The sequence below is a fragment of the Salvelinus fontinalis genome, unplaced genomic scaffold (genome assembly GCF_029448725.1).
Source record: "Salvelinus fontinalis isolate EN_2023a unplaced genomic scaffold, ASM2944872v1 scaffold_1750, whole genome shotgun sequence".
Lineage (NCBI taxonomy): Eukaryota > Metazoa > Chordata > Actinopteri > Salmoniformes > Salmonidae > Salvelinus > Salvelinus fontinalis.
Genome location: NW_026601959.1, coordinates 6,944 through 29,048, shown reverse-complemented (window position 1 = coordinate 29,048; position 22,105 = coordinate 6,944). Strand labels below are relative to the sequence as shown.

Below are 22,105 nucleotides of genomic sequence, written 5' to 3'. Positions count from 1 at the left end.
TAGGGCCTGTGAACGAGCAATCGAGCCCGTTGGAATCGTCATCACGTAAAGGCATCCAGGGGAAGACGTAAGAAGTGTCCGTATAGTCATAGCAACGACAGTGCCCGTTTAAATGACTTCAGAAAAGTGGCCAACGTTTCTCAAATCTGACTCCATGTCAGGGAAATTGCTGTAGAATGGGCTCTGTTCCACTTAGAGACAAAATTTCAACTCCTATAGAAACTATAGACTGTTTTCTATCCAATAATAATAATAATATGCATATTGTACGATCAAGGATTTTGTGGGAAGCCGTTTAAAAAATTAGCCACATTAGCATAAATAGTCTAAACAGCGCCCCCATCCCCAACAGGTTAAGTACCAACGTATATTTTCAACTGGTTGGATTACCGAAATATGGTTCCTTTCCCCCCACCTTTTGATGTTCCCTGACTCTCTATGTTTAACAAAGGCTTTTCAAGAGTCCTTCAGTAGAGTCAAGAGAGGAAAGGGAGAAAGGTATTTATTGAGGGGTCATAAACCTTAGCCTTTGGGTAACGTCATGAGATTCCCCTCATGTTGGGTTCAATCTTGCGATTAACCTGCAAGTTGCAAACCAACATAAAAATGACCGTGGGTTGTCCTGGTTGTGGACCATTGGACCAACCCCCTTTCCTTTGTGTTACCAGCCGTCATGTCGGCTCCGTCCACAGGGACGTTTTCTGTATGACATAATTTGCATTCTGCATTCTGCGGCCCGTAATGCACTAGTTACATAGGTGGGGCCCGTAATGCACTAGTTACATAGGTGGGGCCCTTAATGTACTAGTTACATAGGTGGGGCCCATAATGTACTAGTTACATAGGTGGGGCCCATGAAGACAATACATCTCTTGGCACTGAATAGATTCATACTATAGTCAGACAGGAAGAAATACTTTAACTTCTCCAGCGAACCAACACTGGAATGAATGTAGTCCAACAAGAAAGACAGAAGAGAAAACTCCTTACAACACCGTTCAATTGAAATGGGACACCTTTCCCTTATCCAGATTGACATTCCTCTAAACTGTGAAGTAAAAGTGAGTTTAACATCATCACTCCCTTGTTCCAGCTTAATCTGTTCACTATCACATGGAGACAGATCAGATTCTTGCAGAAAGCATTAAGGCTTTTCAGATATATATTTTTTTGTGCAGGCCAAACTGTTAGGACGCTATAGAGGGAAGTAGGCAAAAATTAAAACAATTTAAAAAATATTAAAAAATATTAAAATAAAGAAAAACCCTTGAATGAGTAGGTGTGTCCAAACTTTTGACTGGTACTGTATATCAGCTTCATATCAAAATGTTGAAAATAGCATGAGATTAGCTGGGTACGTCTCACGTTACTGTGTCCGGTTACATATCTATCGCCATAGGATGCTGGGAAATCCTGCCTAAAATGTAATTTGCTCATCAGAGAGTCTGTTATATTCCTGTGGAAGGATACGCCCGACTGTCTCGACTACAACACTGCCCTCTGGTGACATGGTAGTGCCCTGTGTTTTGGTTGATCATGTCACATGACCTGGATTTTAACTTTTTATTTAAAGCCTTTTCCGGAAATAAGAATTAGACCCAAAACTTTAAGGAATTGTCTGAAGGTGGTGTTGGACCATCTGACATAAAGAAAAAGGGGACAGTTTGATGAAACATATTTAAGTAAAGGTTAATATCCAGGTCATGTGACATAATCAACCAAAACACATGACCCCATGATGTATTCACATCATGTTGGAAGTTCGGGACCGCTGAGTTAAAATGAACCTTATAAAATTAAACTTAAAATTAAGATATTTGAATAGAGCTTTGTATTGGTTGATTCTGATACCTCCCAAGTGGGAAACTCCAACTCTTCCACCTAGGTTAGCAAGTGGGAAATGTCTGAGTTCCCAACATGACGTGAAGTTGGCGTTAGACAGGGGGAATTGCCAAAGTAAACTTTTCAGATTCCACTGCAAAGTATGCATCCTTCCAGTAATTGACAATAAAATGTGGACTTTATTTAGAAATCTACTATATAATGTTGATACATTCTCTGTAACAAGGTTTTGGTATTCTCTGAAACACTGAAAGTCTATCTGTAAATGTTGATAGTACTAATATTGTATCCTAAATGTATATATTCACATAATGTAAAAAATACTCACACTGTATATGTATAGACCAAGCTGTAGATTTAGAATTAAACTAAACAGAGCTTGTTATAAGTAGTAATGGGGCTTGATCAGTTGCAACAGTTTTATGATGCAGTCTGCTGTAAATGGGCCTGTCCTTGACCTTACTTACTGTATATCTTGTGAAAGGATGAAAAAGTATGAATAAATGAATCAAAATAAAGTTTTTAAATGAAAATATATGAATCAAAATGTGAATATGTTGGTAAGACGTTTTAGAAAAGTGATAATTCCCTCGAAGCCGGTGCTTGGATATATAGGCACGGTTTGCAACAGCAGTGGCACCGTTTGCAACACCTAACACCCCTAACACCGTGCCAATAACACTCGTTTGTCACTTAATTAGAATTTTCTACTCAGCAATTTGACTCAGGGCTCGCAGGACAGGCAGAGGGTGAATTCTGATTGGGTGTCGCTGTATATTAACCTCCTCCTGACAAATAAACCCTGTCTGTCTGTCCAGAATCAGAAGGTAGACCACATCTCTGATGAAATGAAATTCGTTCTGATTGGGTGTTGCTATTATCAAGCTCCTCCTGACAACTCAACATTGGCTGTCTGCCCAGAAACTCAGAGCCCACAGCTCTGAGTAAAAGGACATGTGTCACACACAGACACCATCTTGAGGGGGAAAGGTTGAATAGAATAAAAATGCTTTAGGAAATGTAAGTATAAAGTTGCCTAGCCTGGTCAAAGATCTGTTTGTACTCTTTTCCAACTACTGCTCAGTGGCACTCTCAGCAGGGTCTGAAATAAACTTTTTGGGACGCACCTCGGGCATCTATTTTACTCCAGCTGTGTTAGGTTAACTCAGTCTCTACCTGACTCTCTACCTAAGTCCCTACAGTGGACCTACACCAGTGGATATCAACCAGGACTCTGTCCCTACAGTAGACCTCCACCAGTAGATATCAACCAGGACTCTGTCCCTACAGTAGACCTCCACCAGTGGATATCAACCAGGACTCTGTCCCTACAGTAGACCTACACCAGTAGATATCAACCAGGACTCTGTACCTACAGTAGACCTCCACCAGTGGATATCAACCAGGACTCTGTCCCTACAGTAGACCTACACCAGTGGATATCAACCAGGACTCTGTCCCTACAGTAGACCTACACCAGTGGATATCAACCAGGACTCTGTCTCTACAGTAGACCTACACCAGTGGTTCTCAACCAGGACTCTGTCCCTATAGTAGACCTCCACCAGTGGATATCAACCAGGACTCTGTCCCTATAGTAGACCTCCACCAGTAGATATCAACCAGGACTCTGTCCCTACAGTACACCTACACCAGTGGATATCAACAAGGACTCTGTCCCTACAGTAGACCTACACCAGTGGATATCAACCAGGACTCTGTCCCTACAGTAGACCTACACCAGTAGTTATCAACCAGGACTCTGTCCCTATAGTAGGTCTCCACCAGTAGATATCAACCAGGACTCTGTCCCTACAGTACACCTACACCAGTAGTTATCAACCAGGACTCTGTCCCTATAGTAGGTCTCCACCAGTGGATATCAACCAGGACTCTGTCCCTACAGTAGACCTACACCAGTGGATATCAACCAGGACTCTGTCCCTACAGTAGACCTCCACCAGTAGATATCAACCAGGACTCTGTCCCTACAGTACACCTACACCAGTAGTTATCAACCAGGACTCTGTCCCTATAGTAGGTCTCCACCAGTGGATATCAACCAGGACTCTGTCCCTACAGTAGATCTACACCAGTGGTTCTCAACCAGGACTCTGTCCCTATAGTAGACCTCCACCAGTAGATATCAACCGGGGCTGGTAGGACCCCTGGGGGTACTTGGCCTTTCCAAAGAGAGTACTTGAGAAGACTCATGAGGCTTACTGGTAAAATCACATGACCGGGTTCTTCAGCATTAACCCGGGCTGAGCAGAATGTACTTGGTGGTACAGTAACCGACAAAGGTTGAGAAACACTGGCTTTCTTATTTAGTGTTGTGTTCAAGGTCACCACTAGAGGGACCCATCAGACCAGAGAGTGTTGTGTTCAAGGTCACCACTAGAGGGACCCATCAGACTGAAGTGTTGTGTTCAAGGTCACCACTAGAGGGACCCATCAGACCAGAGTGTTGTGTTCAAGGTCACCACTAGAGGGACCCATCAGACCAGAGAGTGTTGTGTTCAAGGTCACCACTAGAGGGACCCATCAGACCAGAGAGTGTTGTGTTCAAGGTCACCACTAGAAGGACCCATCAGACCAGAGAGTGTTGTGTTCAAGGTCACCACTAGAGGGACACATCAGACCAGAGAGTGTTGTGTTCAAGGTCACCACTAGAGGGACCCATCAGACCAGAGAGTGTTGTGTTCAAGGTCACCACTAGAGGGACCCATCAGACCAGAGAGTGTTGTGTTCAAGGTCACCACTAGAGGGACCCATCAGACCAGAGAGTGTTGTGTTCAAGGTCACCACTAGAGGGACCCATCAGACCAGAGAGTGTTGTGTTTAAGGTCACCACTAGAAGGACCCATCAGACCAGAGAGTGTTGTGTTCAATGTCACCACTAGAGGGACCCATCAGACCAGAGAGTGTTGTGTTCAAGGTCACCACTAGAGGGACCCATCAGACCAGAGAGTGTTGTGTTCAAGGTAACCACTAGAGGGACCCATCAGACCAGAGAGTGTTGTGTTCAAGGTCACCACTAGAGGGACCCATCAGACCAGAGTGTTGTGTTCAAGGTCACCACTAGAGGGACCCATCAGACCAGAGAGTGTTGTGTTCAAGGTCTCCAATAGAGGGACCCATCAGACCAGAGTGTTGTGTTCAAGGTCACCACTAGAGGGACCCATCAGACCAGAGAGTGTTGTGTTCAAGGTCACCACTAGAGGGACCCATCAGACCAGAGTGTTGTGTTCAAGGTCACCACTAGAGGGACCCATCAGACCAGAGTGTTGTGTTCAAGGTCACCACTAGAGGGACCCATCAGACCAAATCAGAAAAAGAGCCAAAGAACAATAATGAGTTCAGTTGTTTTATAGTATTTATTAATAACTCTTCACAATGCATATATTTTCATAAATGTTTTTCCTTCAAAAAAATTATGTGCAAAAACAAAAGACAGTCTGACCTAAACAAGTGACAGAGAACTTTACACTACTGTTTGTTTGTAGATATTTTCAGAAAAGGAATCTTTAGTTGCTTTCCCCTCCCTATAACAAGTCATTGGCTGTGGTTACAATCAGTTAAATGCATCCTGCTACCAAAACTAATTATAATCGCTACTGATGTTGTCGGCAACTCAATTGGTGACACAAGCTCTGCTGTTCCAGCAATTAAAAAACAAGTTCCTGCCTTTGCTATGGCTTTCCATAACTTTTCAATCTTTCTCCAACTGTCTGTCTGTTCTTGGGCTCTCAGAGCTTCCTGATACATCCCACTGGTGTATTACTGTCCTCCATTCTCCTCCACCATCTCCTCTATCATCTCACTTGTGTAGTACTGTCCTCCATTCCCCTCCACCATCTCCTCTATCATCTCACTGGTGTAGTACTGTCCTCCATTCCCCTCCACCATCACCTTGATCATCTCACTGGTGTAGTACTGTCATCCATTCTCCTCCACCATCTCCTCTATCATCTCACTGGTGTAGTACTGTCCTCCATTCCCCTCCACCATCACCTCTATCATCTCACTGGTGTTGTACTGTCCTAGCTTCCCCTCCACCATCTCCTCTATCATCTCACTGGTGTAGTACTGTCCTCCATTCCCCTCCACCATATCCTCTATCATCTCACTGGTGTTTTACTGTCCTCCATTCCCCTCCACCATCTCCTCCACCATCTCACTGGTGTAGTACTGTCCTCCATTCTCCTCCACCATCTCCTCTATCATCTCACTGGTGTAGTACTGTCCTCCATTCCCCTAAAAAATATCCTCTATCATCTCACTGGTGTAGTCTGTCCTAACTTCTCCTCCACCATCTCCTCTATCATCTCACTGGTGTATTATTGTCCTCCACCATCTCCTCTATCATCTCACTTGTGTAGTACTGTCCTCCATTCTCCTCCACCATCACCTCTATCATCTCACTGGTGTAGTACTGTCCTAACTTCCCCTCCACCATCTCCTCTATCATCTCACTGGTGTAGTACTGTCCTCCATTCTCCTCCACCATCTCCTCTATCATCTCACTGGTGTAGTACTGTTCTCCATTCCCCTCCACCATCTCCTCTATCATCTCACGGGTGTAGTACTGTCCTCCATTCTCCTCCACCATCACCTCTATCATCTCACTGGTGTAGTACTGTCCTAACTTCCCCTCCACCATCTTCTCTATCATCTCACTGGTGTAGTACTGTCCTCCATTCCCCTCCACCATCTCCTCCACCATCTCACTGGTGTAGTACTGTCCTCCATTCTCCTCCACCCTCTCCTCTATCATCTCACTGGTGTAGTACTGTCCTCCATTCCCCTCCACCATCTCCTCTATCATCTCACTGGTGTAGTACTGTGCTCCATTCTCCTCCACCATCTCCTCTATCTTCCTCAGCAGCTCTGTGTCCTGAGAGCGATCTTTTGTCTGGTTGTTGAGAGAGTGATTTCTAAATCCACAGATGTTTATAAGATCCCGAAGCTCATAATTTTCTCCCACAAACTTTGACTGATTACCATTTAAATGATCTTCACCAGTGAATAATAGAATAGTATATTTTGAAGGCTGCCCTGAATCTGTAAACCAAACATGAAAAGTAAAAATTAAAACGCAAGCCATTGGTTTTAAATTAAGAGTAATTCTAGAATAGTATATTTTGATGCGTCTTCTCCAAAGTTCTCCTGGATCCACTTCAGTGTTCCTCTCTTCGTCTGTGAACTTTGTCAGTCTGATCACCAGCAGCAACGTGTCCTGGCTTGTCTATACATCCATCTCACTCTTCATTGCCTTGTGTCAAAGAGACCAGGGCCCGGTTTCCTAAAAAGCTCTGTTCATTGTTAGAACCTTTCACAGGAGCATTGTTAAATCTCTGAGCTGTGGTGACTACAACTGTGCTGTCAGACTGTACATTCATAAATTCAGAGCATTTCTAGTTCAGAGTGCACACCGGACGCGCTAGGCGATGAGTAGGGTTGATCCGAACATTCTGACCTCACAACTGCAGTCAAGCACCCAAGCTAACTGGCTAACATTGGCTAGCTACTTCCAGACACATAATGAGAGAACACCCCACTCTGACCATTTTACCCACCCCAGCAGAGCTGGTTAGGCTGTTTTTATATTATCGAGGGCGTTGGTGACTGTAACTGTGCTGCTGGCAACAATTTAATTTAACATATTTGCCGACGTTTACTGACAACGGCCATATTCAATGGGTGTTGAGCGTTCGTAAATTGCTCTCTCTGGCACACTGAGACTAGAGTGCTCTGAAATCGGAGTAGATTGCCAGACTGAATTTACGAATGCACCCGAAATGTTTACTTCCATAGTGGAGTCTTTTGTTAAGACATGTAGATAGCTAAACAATGAACCATAATCCCAACTCATGGCGTTACTACCCTGCATGAATCTGCAGATATCTAACCAAACAGGTTCAATGTTAGCTAGTTAACATTAGGCTATATCTAGCCAAGCAAATAGCTCTGAGATATGAATAATAAGGTCATACGTAACGTTAGCTAGCGAGCCAGCCAGCTACCATTAGCTAGCTGGGTAAACAATTAACCATAATCACAACTCATGATGTTACTACCCTACATGAATCTGCAGGTAGCTAACCAACCAGGTTCAATGTTAGCTAGCTAACATTAGGCTATAGCTAGCCAAGTAAATGTCTCTTTCTGTCAAAATTAGAAACGTGTAATATCTGAAAATGGAGCTAGCTAGACAATTTTACAAGTATACATCATTCATGGTTGGACGCATCTCCTGTCGGATGCCATGGTTGCCCTTAGTTTGAAGATTTAATCCGGCGACAGGTGTTTTCCCCATCTCCTTAGCTATCATACTTGAATTCCACTGATTTCAAAACTCAGTCCTCCAGAAAGTGGAGAGCAACACTAATGCAGTTTTAACCTCTTGAAGCTAGGGGGCAGAATTTTTATGTTTGGAAAAATAACGTTCCCAATGTAAGCTGCCTATTTTTCAGGTCCAGATACTAGAATATGCATATAATTGACAGAGTAGGATAGAAAACACTCTAAAGTTTCTAAAACTGTCAAAATATTGTCTGTGAGTATAACAGAACTGATTTTGCAGGCGAAAACCTGAGGAAATCCAACCCGGAAGTGACTCTCTTCCTTTCGTCCACTTAAAGGGATATCAACCAGATTCCTTTTCCAATGGCTTCCTCAGGGTGTGAACAGTCTTTAGACATAGTTTCAAGCTTTTATTCTGAAAAATGAGAGAGATTTATCAAAACACGTCAGTGGATACACGGATGTCCTTACATTAGTTCATGGGCTCGACACTGGTTGCTCGACATTTTCTTTCTCTCCAGTATTGAATAGTTTACAGTCCGGTTGAAATATTATCGATTATTGATGTTAAAAACAACCTGAGGATTGATTATTAAAAACGTTTGACATGTTTCTACGAACTTTACGGATACTATTTGGAATTTTCGTCAAGCCTTGATGACCTGCCTAAGGCTGTGGAATACTGAACATAACACGCCAAACAAATGGAGGTTTTTTTATATAAAAATATTCTTTATCGAACAAAAGGAACATTTATTGTGTAACTGGGAGTCTCGTGAGTGCAAACATTCAAAGATCATCTAAGGTAAGCGATTCATTTGATTGCTTTTCTGGCTTTTGTGACCAATATACATTGCTGCTAGGTGTTCTTAATGTTTTGTCTAGTGATTGATAAACTCACACAAATGCTTGGATTACTTTCGATGCAAAGCATATTTTCAAAATCTGACACAACAGGTGGATTAACAACAAGCTAAACTGTGTTTTGCTATATTGCACTTGTGATTCCATGAATATAAATATTTTTTGCAATTTTCTATTAATTTGGCACTCTGCAATTCAGTGGTTGTTTACGAAAATGATCCCGATAAAGGGATCCGTGCGTCAAGAAGTTTTAACCTGTTGGGGATGGGGGCGCTGTTTAGACTATTTATGCTAATGTGGCTAATTTTTTAAACGGCTTCCCACAAAATCCTTGATCGTACAATATGCATATTATTATTATTATTGGATAGAAAACAGTCTATAGTTTCTATAGGAGTTGAAATTTTGTCTCTAAGTGGAACAGAGCCCATTCTACAGCAATTTCCCTGACATGGAGTCAGATTTGAGAAACGTTGGCCACTTTTCTGAAGTCATTTAAACGGGCACTGTCGTTGCTATGACTATACGGACACTTCTTACGTCTTCCCCTGGATGCCTTTACGTGATGACGATTCCAACGGGCTCGATTGCTCGTTCACAGGCCCTACAAATGAAAAAAACCTTTAGCTAGCAAGTCTTTTCTTGCTGCGTAACGCGCGTGGAAGACACCGACCCTCTCCTGTTCCAAGCGTTAGTTTAGCCTGTTATATTTCTCCGGTCATCTTTTCACTCGTTATAGGAGTTACAAACATCACAAAGTAGTTAATTTAAAGCGTTTTATAGCAATTTATATCCGTTTAGTGCGATTTTGGGACATTTATTTTTGCAACGATGTGAAAAGTTGGGCACGCTTTTCAGTTCATCCCGAACGTAGTTGACATTTCCACATGGCAAGAGGACAGCTTTCCACCAAAAGACGATTTCTCCCAAGAAAGGATCCTTTGCCCAAGATACTGATGGAAGAACAGCTCAAGGTAGGACATTTTTATTATGATAAATCGTGTTTCTGTCGAAACATTTTAGTGGCTTAGGACGCCATGTTTTTTGACGTAGCTTCGCTTGGCGCAAACTGTATTGAAAAGTAAGGATAAATTAAAAAATGTAATAACGCAATTGTATTAAGAATTAAATTGTCTATCAATCCCTGTCCACCCTATATTTTTTAGTCACGTTTATGAGTATTTATGTATAAGAGTAGATCACTGTCTAAGTGGCGCAAGGACGTTTTTTTTACCAGCTTGTCTACATTTCACATTGTCTAACCATGATTTTGGTGGCTAAATATAAACATTTTCGATCAAACTGTATATGCATGTTGTAATGTGATGTTACAGGAGTGTCATCGGAAGAATTCTGAGAAGGTTAGTGAAAAAATTAATATCTTTTGGCGATGTTGACTTTTATCGCTCACTTTGGCTAGAATCAATGCTGGGCTGCTAATTGCTATGTGCTAAGCTAATATAACGATTTATTGTGTTTTCGCTGTAAGACACTTAGAAAATCTGAAATATTGTCTGTATTCACAGGATCTGTGTCTTTCGATTCGTGTATGCTGTGTATTTTTACGAAATGTTTGATGATTAGTAGTTAGGTAAACACGTTGCTCATTGTAATTATTCTAGTCCATTTGTGATGGTGGGTGCAATTGTAAACTATGCCATATACCTGAAATATGCACTTTTTTCTAACAAAACCTATCCCATACCATAAATATGTTATCAGACTGTCATCTAATGAGTTTTTTTGTTGGTTAGGGGCTATAAATATCTTAGTTTAGCCGAATTGGTGATGGCTACTGGTGTTGGTGGACAAATAAAAGATGGTGGATTATGCTAATGTGTTTTTAGGTAATAGATGTACATCTTTACATATTGTGTCTTCCCTGTAAAACATTTTAAAAATCGGAAATGTTGACTGGATTCATAAGATCTGTGTCTTTCATTAGCTGTATTGGACTTTAATGTGTGAAAGTTAAATATTTTAAAAAAATATTTTTTTTGAATTTCGCGGCACTGGTTTTTCAGTGGGGGGGGGGGGGGTGTGCCGCTAGCGCCACGCTGATCCTAGACAGGTTAATACACAATACATTTGTTTTTTAAACGCGTTAGACAGGATTACCTAGACATACTGACCAGCTCAAATAGACAGAAACAAGCTAAATGGCAGACCAATCCAAAACTTATCTCTCGGCATGTCCAGCCCACTCATTATCTCAGCCAATCATGGCTAGCGGGAAGGTTGCCAACTTTTCTTTGGCTAAACCAACTAGGCTCGTAATTTAACAATTGTATTCGTATTTACAGATGGCATACAAGTTTTTTATTAAGGCACATGAAAGTTCACATGTTCGAGAAGGCATTTCTACCCCAAAATGCATTTAAATGAATGCAGGGAGGGAGAACACCGATCAGGGAGGGAGAACACAGATCAGGGAGGGAGTACGGAGACCAGGGAGGGAGTACACAGACCAGGGAGGGAGAACACAGACCAGGGAGGGAAAACAGAACAGGGAGGGAGAACAGACCAGGGAGGGAGAACACAGACCAGGGAGGGAGAACACAGACCAGGGAGGGAGAACACAGACCAGGGAGGGAGGATAGAGGGAGAACACAGACCAGGGAGGGAGGATAGAGGGATAACACAGACCAGGGAGGGAGGGTAGAGGGATAACACAGACCAGGGAGGGAGGATAGAGGGAGAACACATTTTTTCTGAACAGCCTCCTATGTTATTATCCCTGAGCCTCTGAATGATAAACATGTTATATAACTGATCATATTAGAAAGTGATGAACAATTCCTGATAGGATAGAGAGAGAACACAGACCAGGGAGGGAGGGTAGATACAGCAATACTGTAGATATCCAGAAACCTAGAATGTCTTTACCCATTCTAACTTATTATCTATCTCTGAGTTAATGAAACATGATTTTAGATATTTCTGTCTTTGTTTTTGTTGAATTATAAATGTCATCCTACAGTATGTTACTATCCCTGAGCCTCTGAATGATAAACATGGTAAATAACTGGCCATATTAGAAAGTGTTGAACAATCCCTGATGGTTGTCATTGTACAGTATTAATCCACTGCTACTACTTGACATTAAGATGAGGAAGAGAGTGGTACTTCACACTGCCTCCTCTTTCTCATTTAATCAGAATCGTCTAAATGTTCAGCTACTTCATTTGCAAGTACAGCAGCTCCGACTGGAATTGCTGCTGGTCCTGCTACCACCGCTGTGACAACAGTTGCTGCCAATCCAAAAACCTTTCCCCATAGGTCCTTTGACTTCTCTCTCGCCTTCTCTATCTCTCTCGCCTTGTCTGCCTGTTTCCTGTTCTCCTCCTGGTTCTTCCTTTCCTCCTCTCTCACTTCGTCTACCTGTTTCCTGATCTCCTCCTGTTTCTTCCTCTCCTCCTCTCTCTCCTTTTCCTCCTGTTTTTTCCTCTCCTCCTCTCTCACCTTCTCTACCTGTTTCCTGATCTCCTCCTCCTCCTCTCTCTCCTTCTCCTCCTGTTTCTTCCTCTCCTCCTCTCTCACCTTCTCTTCACGTTTCCTGATCTCCCCCTCCAGTTTCTCCCTCTCTTGCTGTTCTCTCTTCTCCTCTTCCTGTCTCCTCTTTCTCTCTCTCTTCTCATTTTCCTGTCTCTTCCTCTCCTCCTCTTCTTCGATCTTCCTCTGGACCTCCTGGTACATCTCATTGGTGTAGTGTTTTCCTCCATTCTTCATCACCATCTCATCTATCTTCTTCAGCAGCTCTGGGACCTGAGTGTTGTCATTCTTCTTTTTATTATTGAAGAGATGATATCTTCCCTTAAAGAGCTTGACGAGTTTCTTAAGCTCCTGACTGTCATTCACAAAGTCCTCCACTGATACGTCCTCCAGCTGGTCTCCACCGGTGAACAGAATGATTGTGTACTTTGATGCTTCTTCTCCAAACAACTCCTGGATCAACTTCACAGTGTTCCTCTCCTCCTCTGTGAACCTCACCAGTCCGACCACCAGCAGGAAGGCATGGGGTCCTGGAACTGACATGTAGATGGCCTTTTCTATTTCACTTTTCATCTCTTCTTCAGACAGTTTTATGTTATAGAGCCCCGGGGTGTCGATGACATCAATCTTCCTCCCATTCACCACTCCACTCTGTTTCTCACAGTGATCAGTGACAGACTCAGCGGTGAAGGCAGCTCTAAACGCCTCTCTCCCCAGGATGGTGTTTCCTGTTGCACTCTTCCCTGATCCAGTCTTCCCTACCAGAACAATCCTCAGGTCAGACGAATGCCCTGAATCTGTGAAAACAGACAAGATAAATTAAATCAAAGTTGATTTGTCCCGTGCGACGAAAAAAACTGGTGTAGACATTACAGTGAAATGCTTACTTACAAGCTCTAACCATTAGTGTGAAAAAAGCTATGTGTGTGTGTGTGTGTAGGTAAGTAAAGAAATAAAACAGTTAAAAGACATTTGAAAATAAGAGTAGCAAGGCTATATACAGACACCGGTTAGTCAGACTTATTGAGGTAGTATGTACATGTAGGTATGGTTAAAGTGACTATGCATATATGATGAACAGAGAGTAGCAGTAGCGTAAAAAGAGGGGTTGGCGGGTGGTGGGACACAATGCAGATAGCCAAGCAAATAGTCCGAGCACTGGTTGGTCGGGCCAATTGAGGGAGTATGTACATGAATGTATAGTTAAAGTGACTTTGCATATAAGATAAACAGAGAGTAGCAGCAGTGTAAAAGAGGGGTTGGGAGGGGGCACACAATGTAAATAGTCCTGGTAACCATTTGGTTACCTGTTCAGGAGACTTATGGCTTGGGGGTAAAAACTGTTGAGAAGCCTTTTTGTCCTAGACTTGGCACTCCGGTACCGCTTGCCATGCAGTAGTAGAGGGAACAGTCTATGAATGGGGTGGCTGGGGTCTTTGACAATTTTTAGGACCTTCCTCTGACACTGCCTGGTGTAGAGGTCTTGGATGGCAGGCAGCTTTGCCCCAGTGATGTACTGGGCCGTACGCACTACCCTCTGAATTGCCTTGCGGTCGGTGGCCGAGCAATTGCCGTACCAGGCAGTGATGCAACCGGTCAGGATGCTCTCGATGTTGCAGCTGTAGAACCTTTTGAGGATCTCAGAACCCATGCCAAATCATTTTAGTTTCCTGAGGGGGAATAGGCTTTGTCGTGCCCTCTTCACAACTGTCTTGGTGTGTTTGGATCATTGTAGTTTGTTGGTGATGTGGACACCAAGGAACTTGAAGCTCTCAAACTGCTCCACTACAGCCCTGTCGATGAGAATGGGGGCGTGCTCGGTGCTCCTTTTCCTGTAGTCCACAATCATCTCCTTAGTCTTGGTTACGTTGAGGGATAGGTTTTTATTCTGGCACCACCCGGCCAGGTCTCTGACCTCCTCCCTATAGGCTGTCTCGTTGTTGTCGGTGATCAGGCCTACCACTGTTGTGTCGTCTGTAAACTTAATGATGGTGTTGGAGTCGTGCCTGGCCATGAAGTCGTGGGTGAACAGGGCGTACAGGAGGGGACTGAGCATGCACCCCTGGGGAGCTCCAGTGTTGAGGATCAGCGTGACAGGTGTGTTGCGACCTACCCTCACCACCTGGGGTTGGCCCGTCAGGAAGTCCAGGATCCAGTTGCAGAGGGAGGTGTTTAGTCCCAGGTTCCTTAGCTTAGTGATGAGCTTTGAGGGTACTATGGTGTTGAACGCTGAGCTGTAGTCAATGAATAGCATTCTCACATAGGTGTTCCTTTTGTCCAGGTGGGAAAGGGCAGTGTGGAGTGTAATAGAGATTGTGTCATCTGTGGATCTGTTTGGGCGGTATGCAAATTGGAGTGGGTCTAGGGTCTCTGGGATAATGGTGTTGATGTGAGCCATTACCAGCCTTTCAAAGCACTTCATGGCTACGGACGTGAGTGCTACGGGTCTGTAGTCATTTAGGCAGGCTGCCTTTGTGTTCTTGGGCACAGGAACTATGGTGGTCTGCTTGAAACATGTTGGTATTACAGACTCAGTCAGGGACAAGTTGAAAATGTCAGTGAAGACACCTGCCAGTTGGTCAGCACATGCCCGGAGCACACGTCCTAGGATTCCGTCTGGCCTCGCAGCCTTGTGTATGTTGACCTGTTTAAAGGTCTTACTCACGTCGGCTATGGAGAGCATGATCACACAGTCGTCCGGAACAGCTGATGCTCTCATGCATGCCTCAGTGTTGCTTGCCTCGAAGTGAGCATAGAAGTGATTTAGCTCATCTGGTAGGCTCGTGTCACTGGGCAGGTCGCGACTGTGCTTCCCTTTGTAGTCTGTAATAGTTTGCAAGCCCTGCCACATCCGACGAGCGTTGGAGCCGGTGGATTATGATTCAATCTTAGCCCTGTATTGACGCTTTGCCTGTTTGATGGTTCGTCGCAGGGCATAGCGGGATTTCTTGTAAGCTTCCGGGTTAGAGTCCTGCACCTTGAATGCGGCAGCTCTACCCTTTAGCTCAGTGTGAATGTTGCCTGTAATCCATGGCTTCTGGTTGGGGTATGTACGTACAGTCACTGTGGGGACGAAGTCCTCAATACACTTACTGATAAAGCCAGTGACTGATGTGGTGTACTCCTCAATGCCATCGGAAGGATCCCGGAACATTTTCCAGTCTGTGATAGCAAAACAGTCCTGTAGTTTAGCATCTGCTTCATCTGACCACTTTTTTAGACCGAGTCACTGGTGCTTCCTGCTTAAATTTTTGCTTGTAAGCAGGAATCAGGAGGATAGAGTTGTGGTCAGATTTACCAAATGGAGGGCGAGTGAGAGCTTTGTACGCGTCTCTCTGTGTGGAGTACAGATGATCTAGAATTTTTTCCCTCTGGTTGCACATTTAACATGTTGATAGAGATTTGGTAGAACTGTTTTAAGTTTCCCTGCATTAAAGTCTCCGGCCACTAGGAACACCGCCTCTGGGTGAGTGGTTACCTGTTTGCTTATTTCCTTATACAGCTGACTGAGTGCGGTCTTAGTGCCAGCATCTGTTTGTGGTGGTAAATGAACAGCCGCGAAAAGTATAGCTGAGAACTCTCTAAGCAAGTAGTGTGGCCTGCAATTTATCACAATATACTCTACTTCAGGCGAGCAAAATCTAGAGAATTCCTTAGATTTCGTGCACCAGCTGTTGTTTACAAATATGCACAGACCCCCCCCCCTCATCTTACTGTGTGCTGTTCTATCCTGCCGGTGCAGCGTGTATCCCGCTCGCTGAATATCCATGTCGTCATGCAGCAACGATTCCGTGAAACACAGGATATTACAGTTTTTGATGTCCCGTTGGTAGGATATTCGCGATCGTACCTCGTCTAATTTATTGTCCAATGATTGCACGTTGGCGAGTAATATTGACGGTAACGGCAGCTTTCCTAGTTGCCTTCTGCGGGTCCGGACGAGGCATCCGGCCCTTTGTCCTCTGTACATGCGTCGCTTCCTCTTGCGAATAAATGGGATGTCGGACCTGCCGGGTGTTTGGAGAATATCGTGTGAGTCCTGCTTGTTGTTGAAAAAATCTTTGTCTAATCCGAGGTGAGTGATCGTGATATCCAGAAGCTCTTTTCTGCCGTAAGATATGGTTGCAGAAACATTATGTACAAAATAATTTACAAATATTGCGAAAAAACCCACATAATAACACAATTGGTTGGGCGCCCGTAAAACTGCTGCCATTCCTTCCGGCGCCATTTTACAAATGTGTCTGCCATTGTTGTTCAGAACCCACTGTTCGCAAGTTGTCAAGTTCAACGCCCCCCACCCCGTCTACTGGTTGTGCTTGTTTCCCAGTCTGCCCTGTAAGGAGACGCCCAGCTTGAGAGACCTTAACATTTGTTTAACACTTGATTTAGCCTACATTATCATCTGTATTCAGTCTGATAGGCTAATAGGAGCAGCAGAGAGGGTAAGAAAAAACAAAGGTAAATTACAATCAGTGAAATAAATAAAGCTAACTAGCAGATTAACATCAATCATCAACATCAATGATCAGCTGATAGCCCGCCCTCTTTTCCCCATGTCAATCATGTCTTTAGGAGGCACTGAACTGAGTGTGTTGTTGCAGAAATAAATAACCTTTAAAATGTACACTACAGAGGCAATTTTTATTTTAATTTTGAGCACCTGCCCCTGAAAGGTCTGTGCATTGCCCTGGTGTGTGTACGTGCTTGCATGTGTGTGTGCGCGGGTTTGTGTACTGTACCTTGGCATTGACCAGTGAAGGCTTGCAGACAGAGTGTCAACAGGAACAGAATCTTCAGAGTCCCTCCTCTTCCTCGTTCCATTGCTTTTACAGTCGGCCAATCAAAAACAATCAGAAACAGACGATAACCTCATGACAAAAACTAAGTCCACATAAACTAAATTGGAATTTTTTCTCAGCTATTTCACTTTAAAACAATGTGAACCATAAGAAGATTGATGCTATGTGGTGTAACTGTTGTAAAACAAAGTACATTCCCTAACAACGTAACCTATATCAGGTGAACATAATGTACTCAGATAGGGGGTGTCAAATGACATTCTAAACATGCTTATCATTCTACAGTTGACATTCTGCAGTGTGTTGGGACCAGATGGACCAGTTCCTGTACACCTGAGATGGGCAACTCCAATTCTCTGGGGCCTGATTGGTGTCACACTTTTCCCCCAGCCCTACAGCTAAAACACCTGATTCAACTAATTACATTCTAACCTGAAGACCATCTATAGTTGATTACTGGAGCCAGGTGTGTTAGCTGGGGCTAAAGTATGATCCTGGTTCCCTGCACAGGAGTGTCATTGCATCAACCATTGGTTGAATGCCACATCGTTCAACAGTGCTGTCGGGCACCAGATTGCTATAGCATATGATGTGGATATCTGATATCAGTGGAGGCTGGTGGGAGAATATATAGGAGGAGGGTCTCATTGTAATGGCTGGAACGGTGTCAAACACGTTGTTTCCATGTGTTTGATGTGTCGGTACCATTAAATGTATTCCATTCCAGCCATTACAATAAGCCATCCCTCCTATGGCTCCTCCCACCAGCCTCCTCTGGCTGGTATGTAAAATACCTATCCAGGCGTTGTAATATCTGTCATGCATCATCAATGTAGCCAGTCAGGAATGCACTCAAAGTCTCCAAACAGGCCCCAGATGAATGGAGATGCCCACCCCTGCTGTACACTGTGGCATAATGACCCGTCACTCAGTACCAAGAAACCTACAGGTCAGTCCCTCACAGCAACAACCTGCTATAAGGTGTGTTGACTAAAGGTTTGCCCACTTCAATAAGATATATAGCAGGGTTGCCCAACTCGCGGCCCACAGGCTGAATTTGGCCCGCAGGTGGTTTAATTTGGCCCACCAATTTTTATGAGAAAAACATTAAGACTGTAACAACATGAGGAAATCAGCCCTGAACTCTCTTAGGTAAATATCATAGACCCAGACCTGTGCTACACTATCTTGTCCTAGACCCTCTGGTTTCTATTTAATGCTTCAGATAAAAGTGAAAAACATTATTCTCCTTTCATTGTTTTAAAATATTAAACCACATGTATAAATACAAACAGAAGAATGTGATTGTTGACTTTCCAAGAAACTTGTTTATTTTGATTGAATTGTCTTGACATGTCTAGTGATGTCATCGATTGATTATGTATGCATCAATGTCAACAAACCTGGGATAAATAAAATGTTTACTCAATATTGTGCTACAGTGATTACAATACATTGTTGTACATTTCATTAGTAAGGTAGTTGAATACTCACTTTTAGTGTAGTTGCACGTATCTGTTATTTGTTGTCCCCTGTTGTGACAGTGAGAGCTGAAGCTATGTGCTGCACCTTATAGTCCCAGTTAAGTTTCGTTTCACCTGTAACTAGTCATTTCTAGCCAATGAGAGAAATAATTCACCTCAGGACAGGCAGAGGCTGAATTCTGATTGGGTGTCATTATTATCAACCTCCTCTGACAACTCAACCTTGGATTAGCCACAACTCTGGGTAAAATGAAATGTGTTGGACAAAGACCTCTTCTTCTGGGAAAAAAGTTAACAATAAAATAACAAATAAAACATTTTCAAATGTAACTATGTAGTTGTCTAGCCTGGTCCCAGATCAGTTTGTTCTCTTTCCAACTCCATTGATCACTACATACTGTAGTTGTCTAGCCTGGTCCCAGATCTGTTTGTTCTCTTTCCAACTCCATTGATCACTACATACTGTAGTTGTCTAGCCTGGTCCCAGATCAGTTTGCTCTCTTTCCAACTCCATTGATCACTATCAAGCCATGACGATGAGTAACAAGGAGATTTAATGATACCACAAACAGACTGGCACTAAGGCTCATAGTTGCCTAGGTCTTCTAATGTAATTGTTTTAGTAATAACTGTCCTGCTCAGTTTATAGAGAAAGAAGTGCTGTCTAGAACCTCAAATATGTTTTTTATGTTTTTACATTTTATGTCATTTAGCAGACGGTCTGATCCAGAGTGACTTACAGGAACAAATAGGTTTTAGTGCCTTGCTCAAGGGCACATTGACATATTTTTAACCTGTTGCCATCTGTTGCTATTTATACAGGCATAATCAAACGATGACATCACTAGACATGCCTGGGTGTCTGGCTAGACTGTAAACTCTCTTTCCAGACTCATGTTAACCTTTCTCGCCCCGGGGTTCCGCTAGCGGAACACCCAAAACATTCCGCTGCCTTCGCGTCGCGCGAAATTCAAAAATATTTTTTAGAAATATTTAACTTCCACACATTAAGAAGTCCAATACAGCAAATTAAAGATACAAATCTTGTGAATCCAGCCAACATGTCCGATTTTTTAAATGTTTTACAGCGAAAACACAACATATATTTATATTAGCTAACCACAATAGCCAAAAACACAACGCCATTTATTCACCGCCAACATAGCTTTCACAAAACCCACAAATAGAGATAAAATGAATCACTAACCTTTGAACAACATCATCAGATGACAGTCTTATAACATCATGTTATACAATACATTTATGTTTTGTTCGAAAATGTGCATATTTAGAGGTACAAATCGTGGTTTTACATTGTGAATACGTAGCCATGATGCACCAAATTGTCCGGAGAAATTTTAGACAATCAAGTAATCTAACCAAAAAACTCATCATAAACTTTTCTAAAAAATACATGTTGTACAGCAAATGAAAGATACACTGGTTCTTAATGCAACCGCTGTGTTAGATTTAAAAAAATAAGAAAAAGTCACAATAAACGTTGAATAAACTGGTCAAACTCAGTTGAAAATCCATCTTTATGATATTTTTCTCATATGTATCCAATAAAGTCCGAGACGGAGCATTTCGTTGTGTATACCTAACGCATTTCAGAAGACAATGTCGTGTTCCCTTGTGCGCAGCTGAATACTGCCAATAGGGCGGACCTGTCACTCCAAAAGCTCTCATTCGGTCTCACATCAAGCTAGACACCCCATTCAACATTCTACTGCCTGTTGACATCTAGTGGAAGGCGTATAGAGTGCATACAGATCCATAAATATAAGGCAATTGAATAGGCAAGCCCTGACACAGAGCCCCATTTTCAGAATTTTCCCTTCCTGTTTGGAAGTTTGCTGCCAAACGATTTCTGTTTTACTCACAGATATAATTCAAACAGTTTTAGAAACTTCAGAGTGTTTTCTATCCAATAGTAATAATAATATGCATATCGTATGATCTAGAATTGAGTACGAGGCAGTTTAATTTGGGCACGATTTTTTCCAATGGGGAAACAGCGCCCCCATATTGACAAGAAGTTTTAACAAAGTAGCCTACATCAGGTGAACATAACGTACTCACATTTGTAGCAAATGACATTCTAAACATGGTTATTATTCTACCGTTGCCTGGCTGCTGCTGTTAAGACCAGAACCATTTAGAGGTCGTGTCCCATTACCATCAAACATCACATCTACTATGTAGACAGACAGGAAGAGTTCAGACAATAATTACATTACATCACATCTACTGTGTAGACAGACAGGAAGAGTTCAGACAATAATTAAGTGGAATCATTAATACTGAAACCAGTGCTAAATGAGTAAATTGGGAGGTGTCTGAACACAAAGGATATGTTTCTCTGCTCAGATGTTGCTGACGCCAGATCTTACAACAAGAGGTATTTTACATATCCGCTAACCACATCATGTGTTTCAGCAATCTGTCAGTCAACCATTGGTTGATGCATGCAACGTCTAAGAAGTGTGACCTTAGTCAGTACTGACAAAAACCTGCAGGTGTGTCCCTCACAGCAACAATAAGATGGGTGTTGACCCAAGATCGACCCCCTTGAACAAGATACAGTATACTGCACTATCTCTGCACTAATCAAGGTACAGTATACTGCACTATCTCTGCACTAACCAAGGTAGAGTATACTGCACTATCTCTACACTAAACAAGGTACAGTATACTGCACTATCTCTGCACTAATCAAGGTAAATGTTTCAGGTTAAAGTCTAACCATGTTTCTCCTTTCACTGTTCTACAATTTTAAAACGTGTATAAATACACATATAGCAGAATGTGATTGCTAACAGCTACATGATTATATTGTTTTGACATTTTGATGATAAGTGATGTAATCATATGATTATTTATGCATAAATGTTAACAGACCTGGTATCAATAAAATGTCTACTTAATATTGTGCTACAGTTATTCAAATACTGTAGAGTAGATTGTTGTACAACATTTAATTAGTAAGATAGTTAAGATGAATACTCACTTTTAGTGTGGTTGCACGGATCTGTATATTGTTGTCCCCTGTTGTCACTGAGAGATCTGAAGCAGTGGGCCTGCTGGTTTTGCATAGCCAGGTGTCACGATCGTGTTGACATGAATGAGAGGACCAAGGCGCAACATGATATGAATACATCTTCTTTAATTTATAACGACGAAGATGAACACGAAACACTTAAACCACACTAACAAAAACAACAAACGATCGTGAAACTTCAAACGCAAGTGCACACACAAACTACTTACGTCGACATATACATATACAAATACAATGACCCACAAACAGCTAAA

General features: G+C 42.6%; 1 protein-coding gene across 1 annotated transcript; it reads right to left on the bottom strand.

Annotated features, from left to right (window-relative positions):
• Window positions 1-11,308: 11,308 nt before the first annotated feature.
• LOC129849854 (GTPase IMAP family member 7-like) lies at window positions 11,309-18,860 on the bottom strand. The gene is made up of 3 exons (XM_055916594.1): window positions 18,801-18,860; window positions 17,247-17,330; window positions 11,309-13,301 (listed from the first exon to the last, which is right to left on the bottom strand). The coding sequence occupies exons 2-3, from the start codon at window positions 17,326-17,328 to the stop codon at window positions 12,163-12,165; spliced, it is 1,221 nt and encodes a 406-aa protein (XP_055772569.1). The 5' UTR covers window positions 17,329-17,330; window positions 18,801-18,860; the 3' UTR covers window positions 11,309-12,162.
• Between the last annotated feature and the right edge of the window lie 3,245 nt (window positions 18,861-22,105).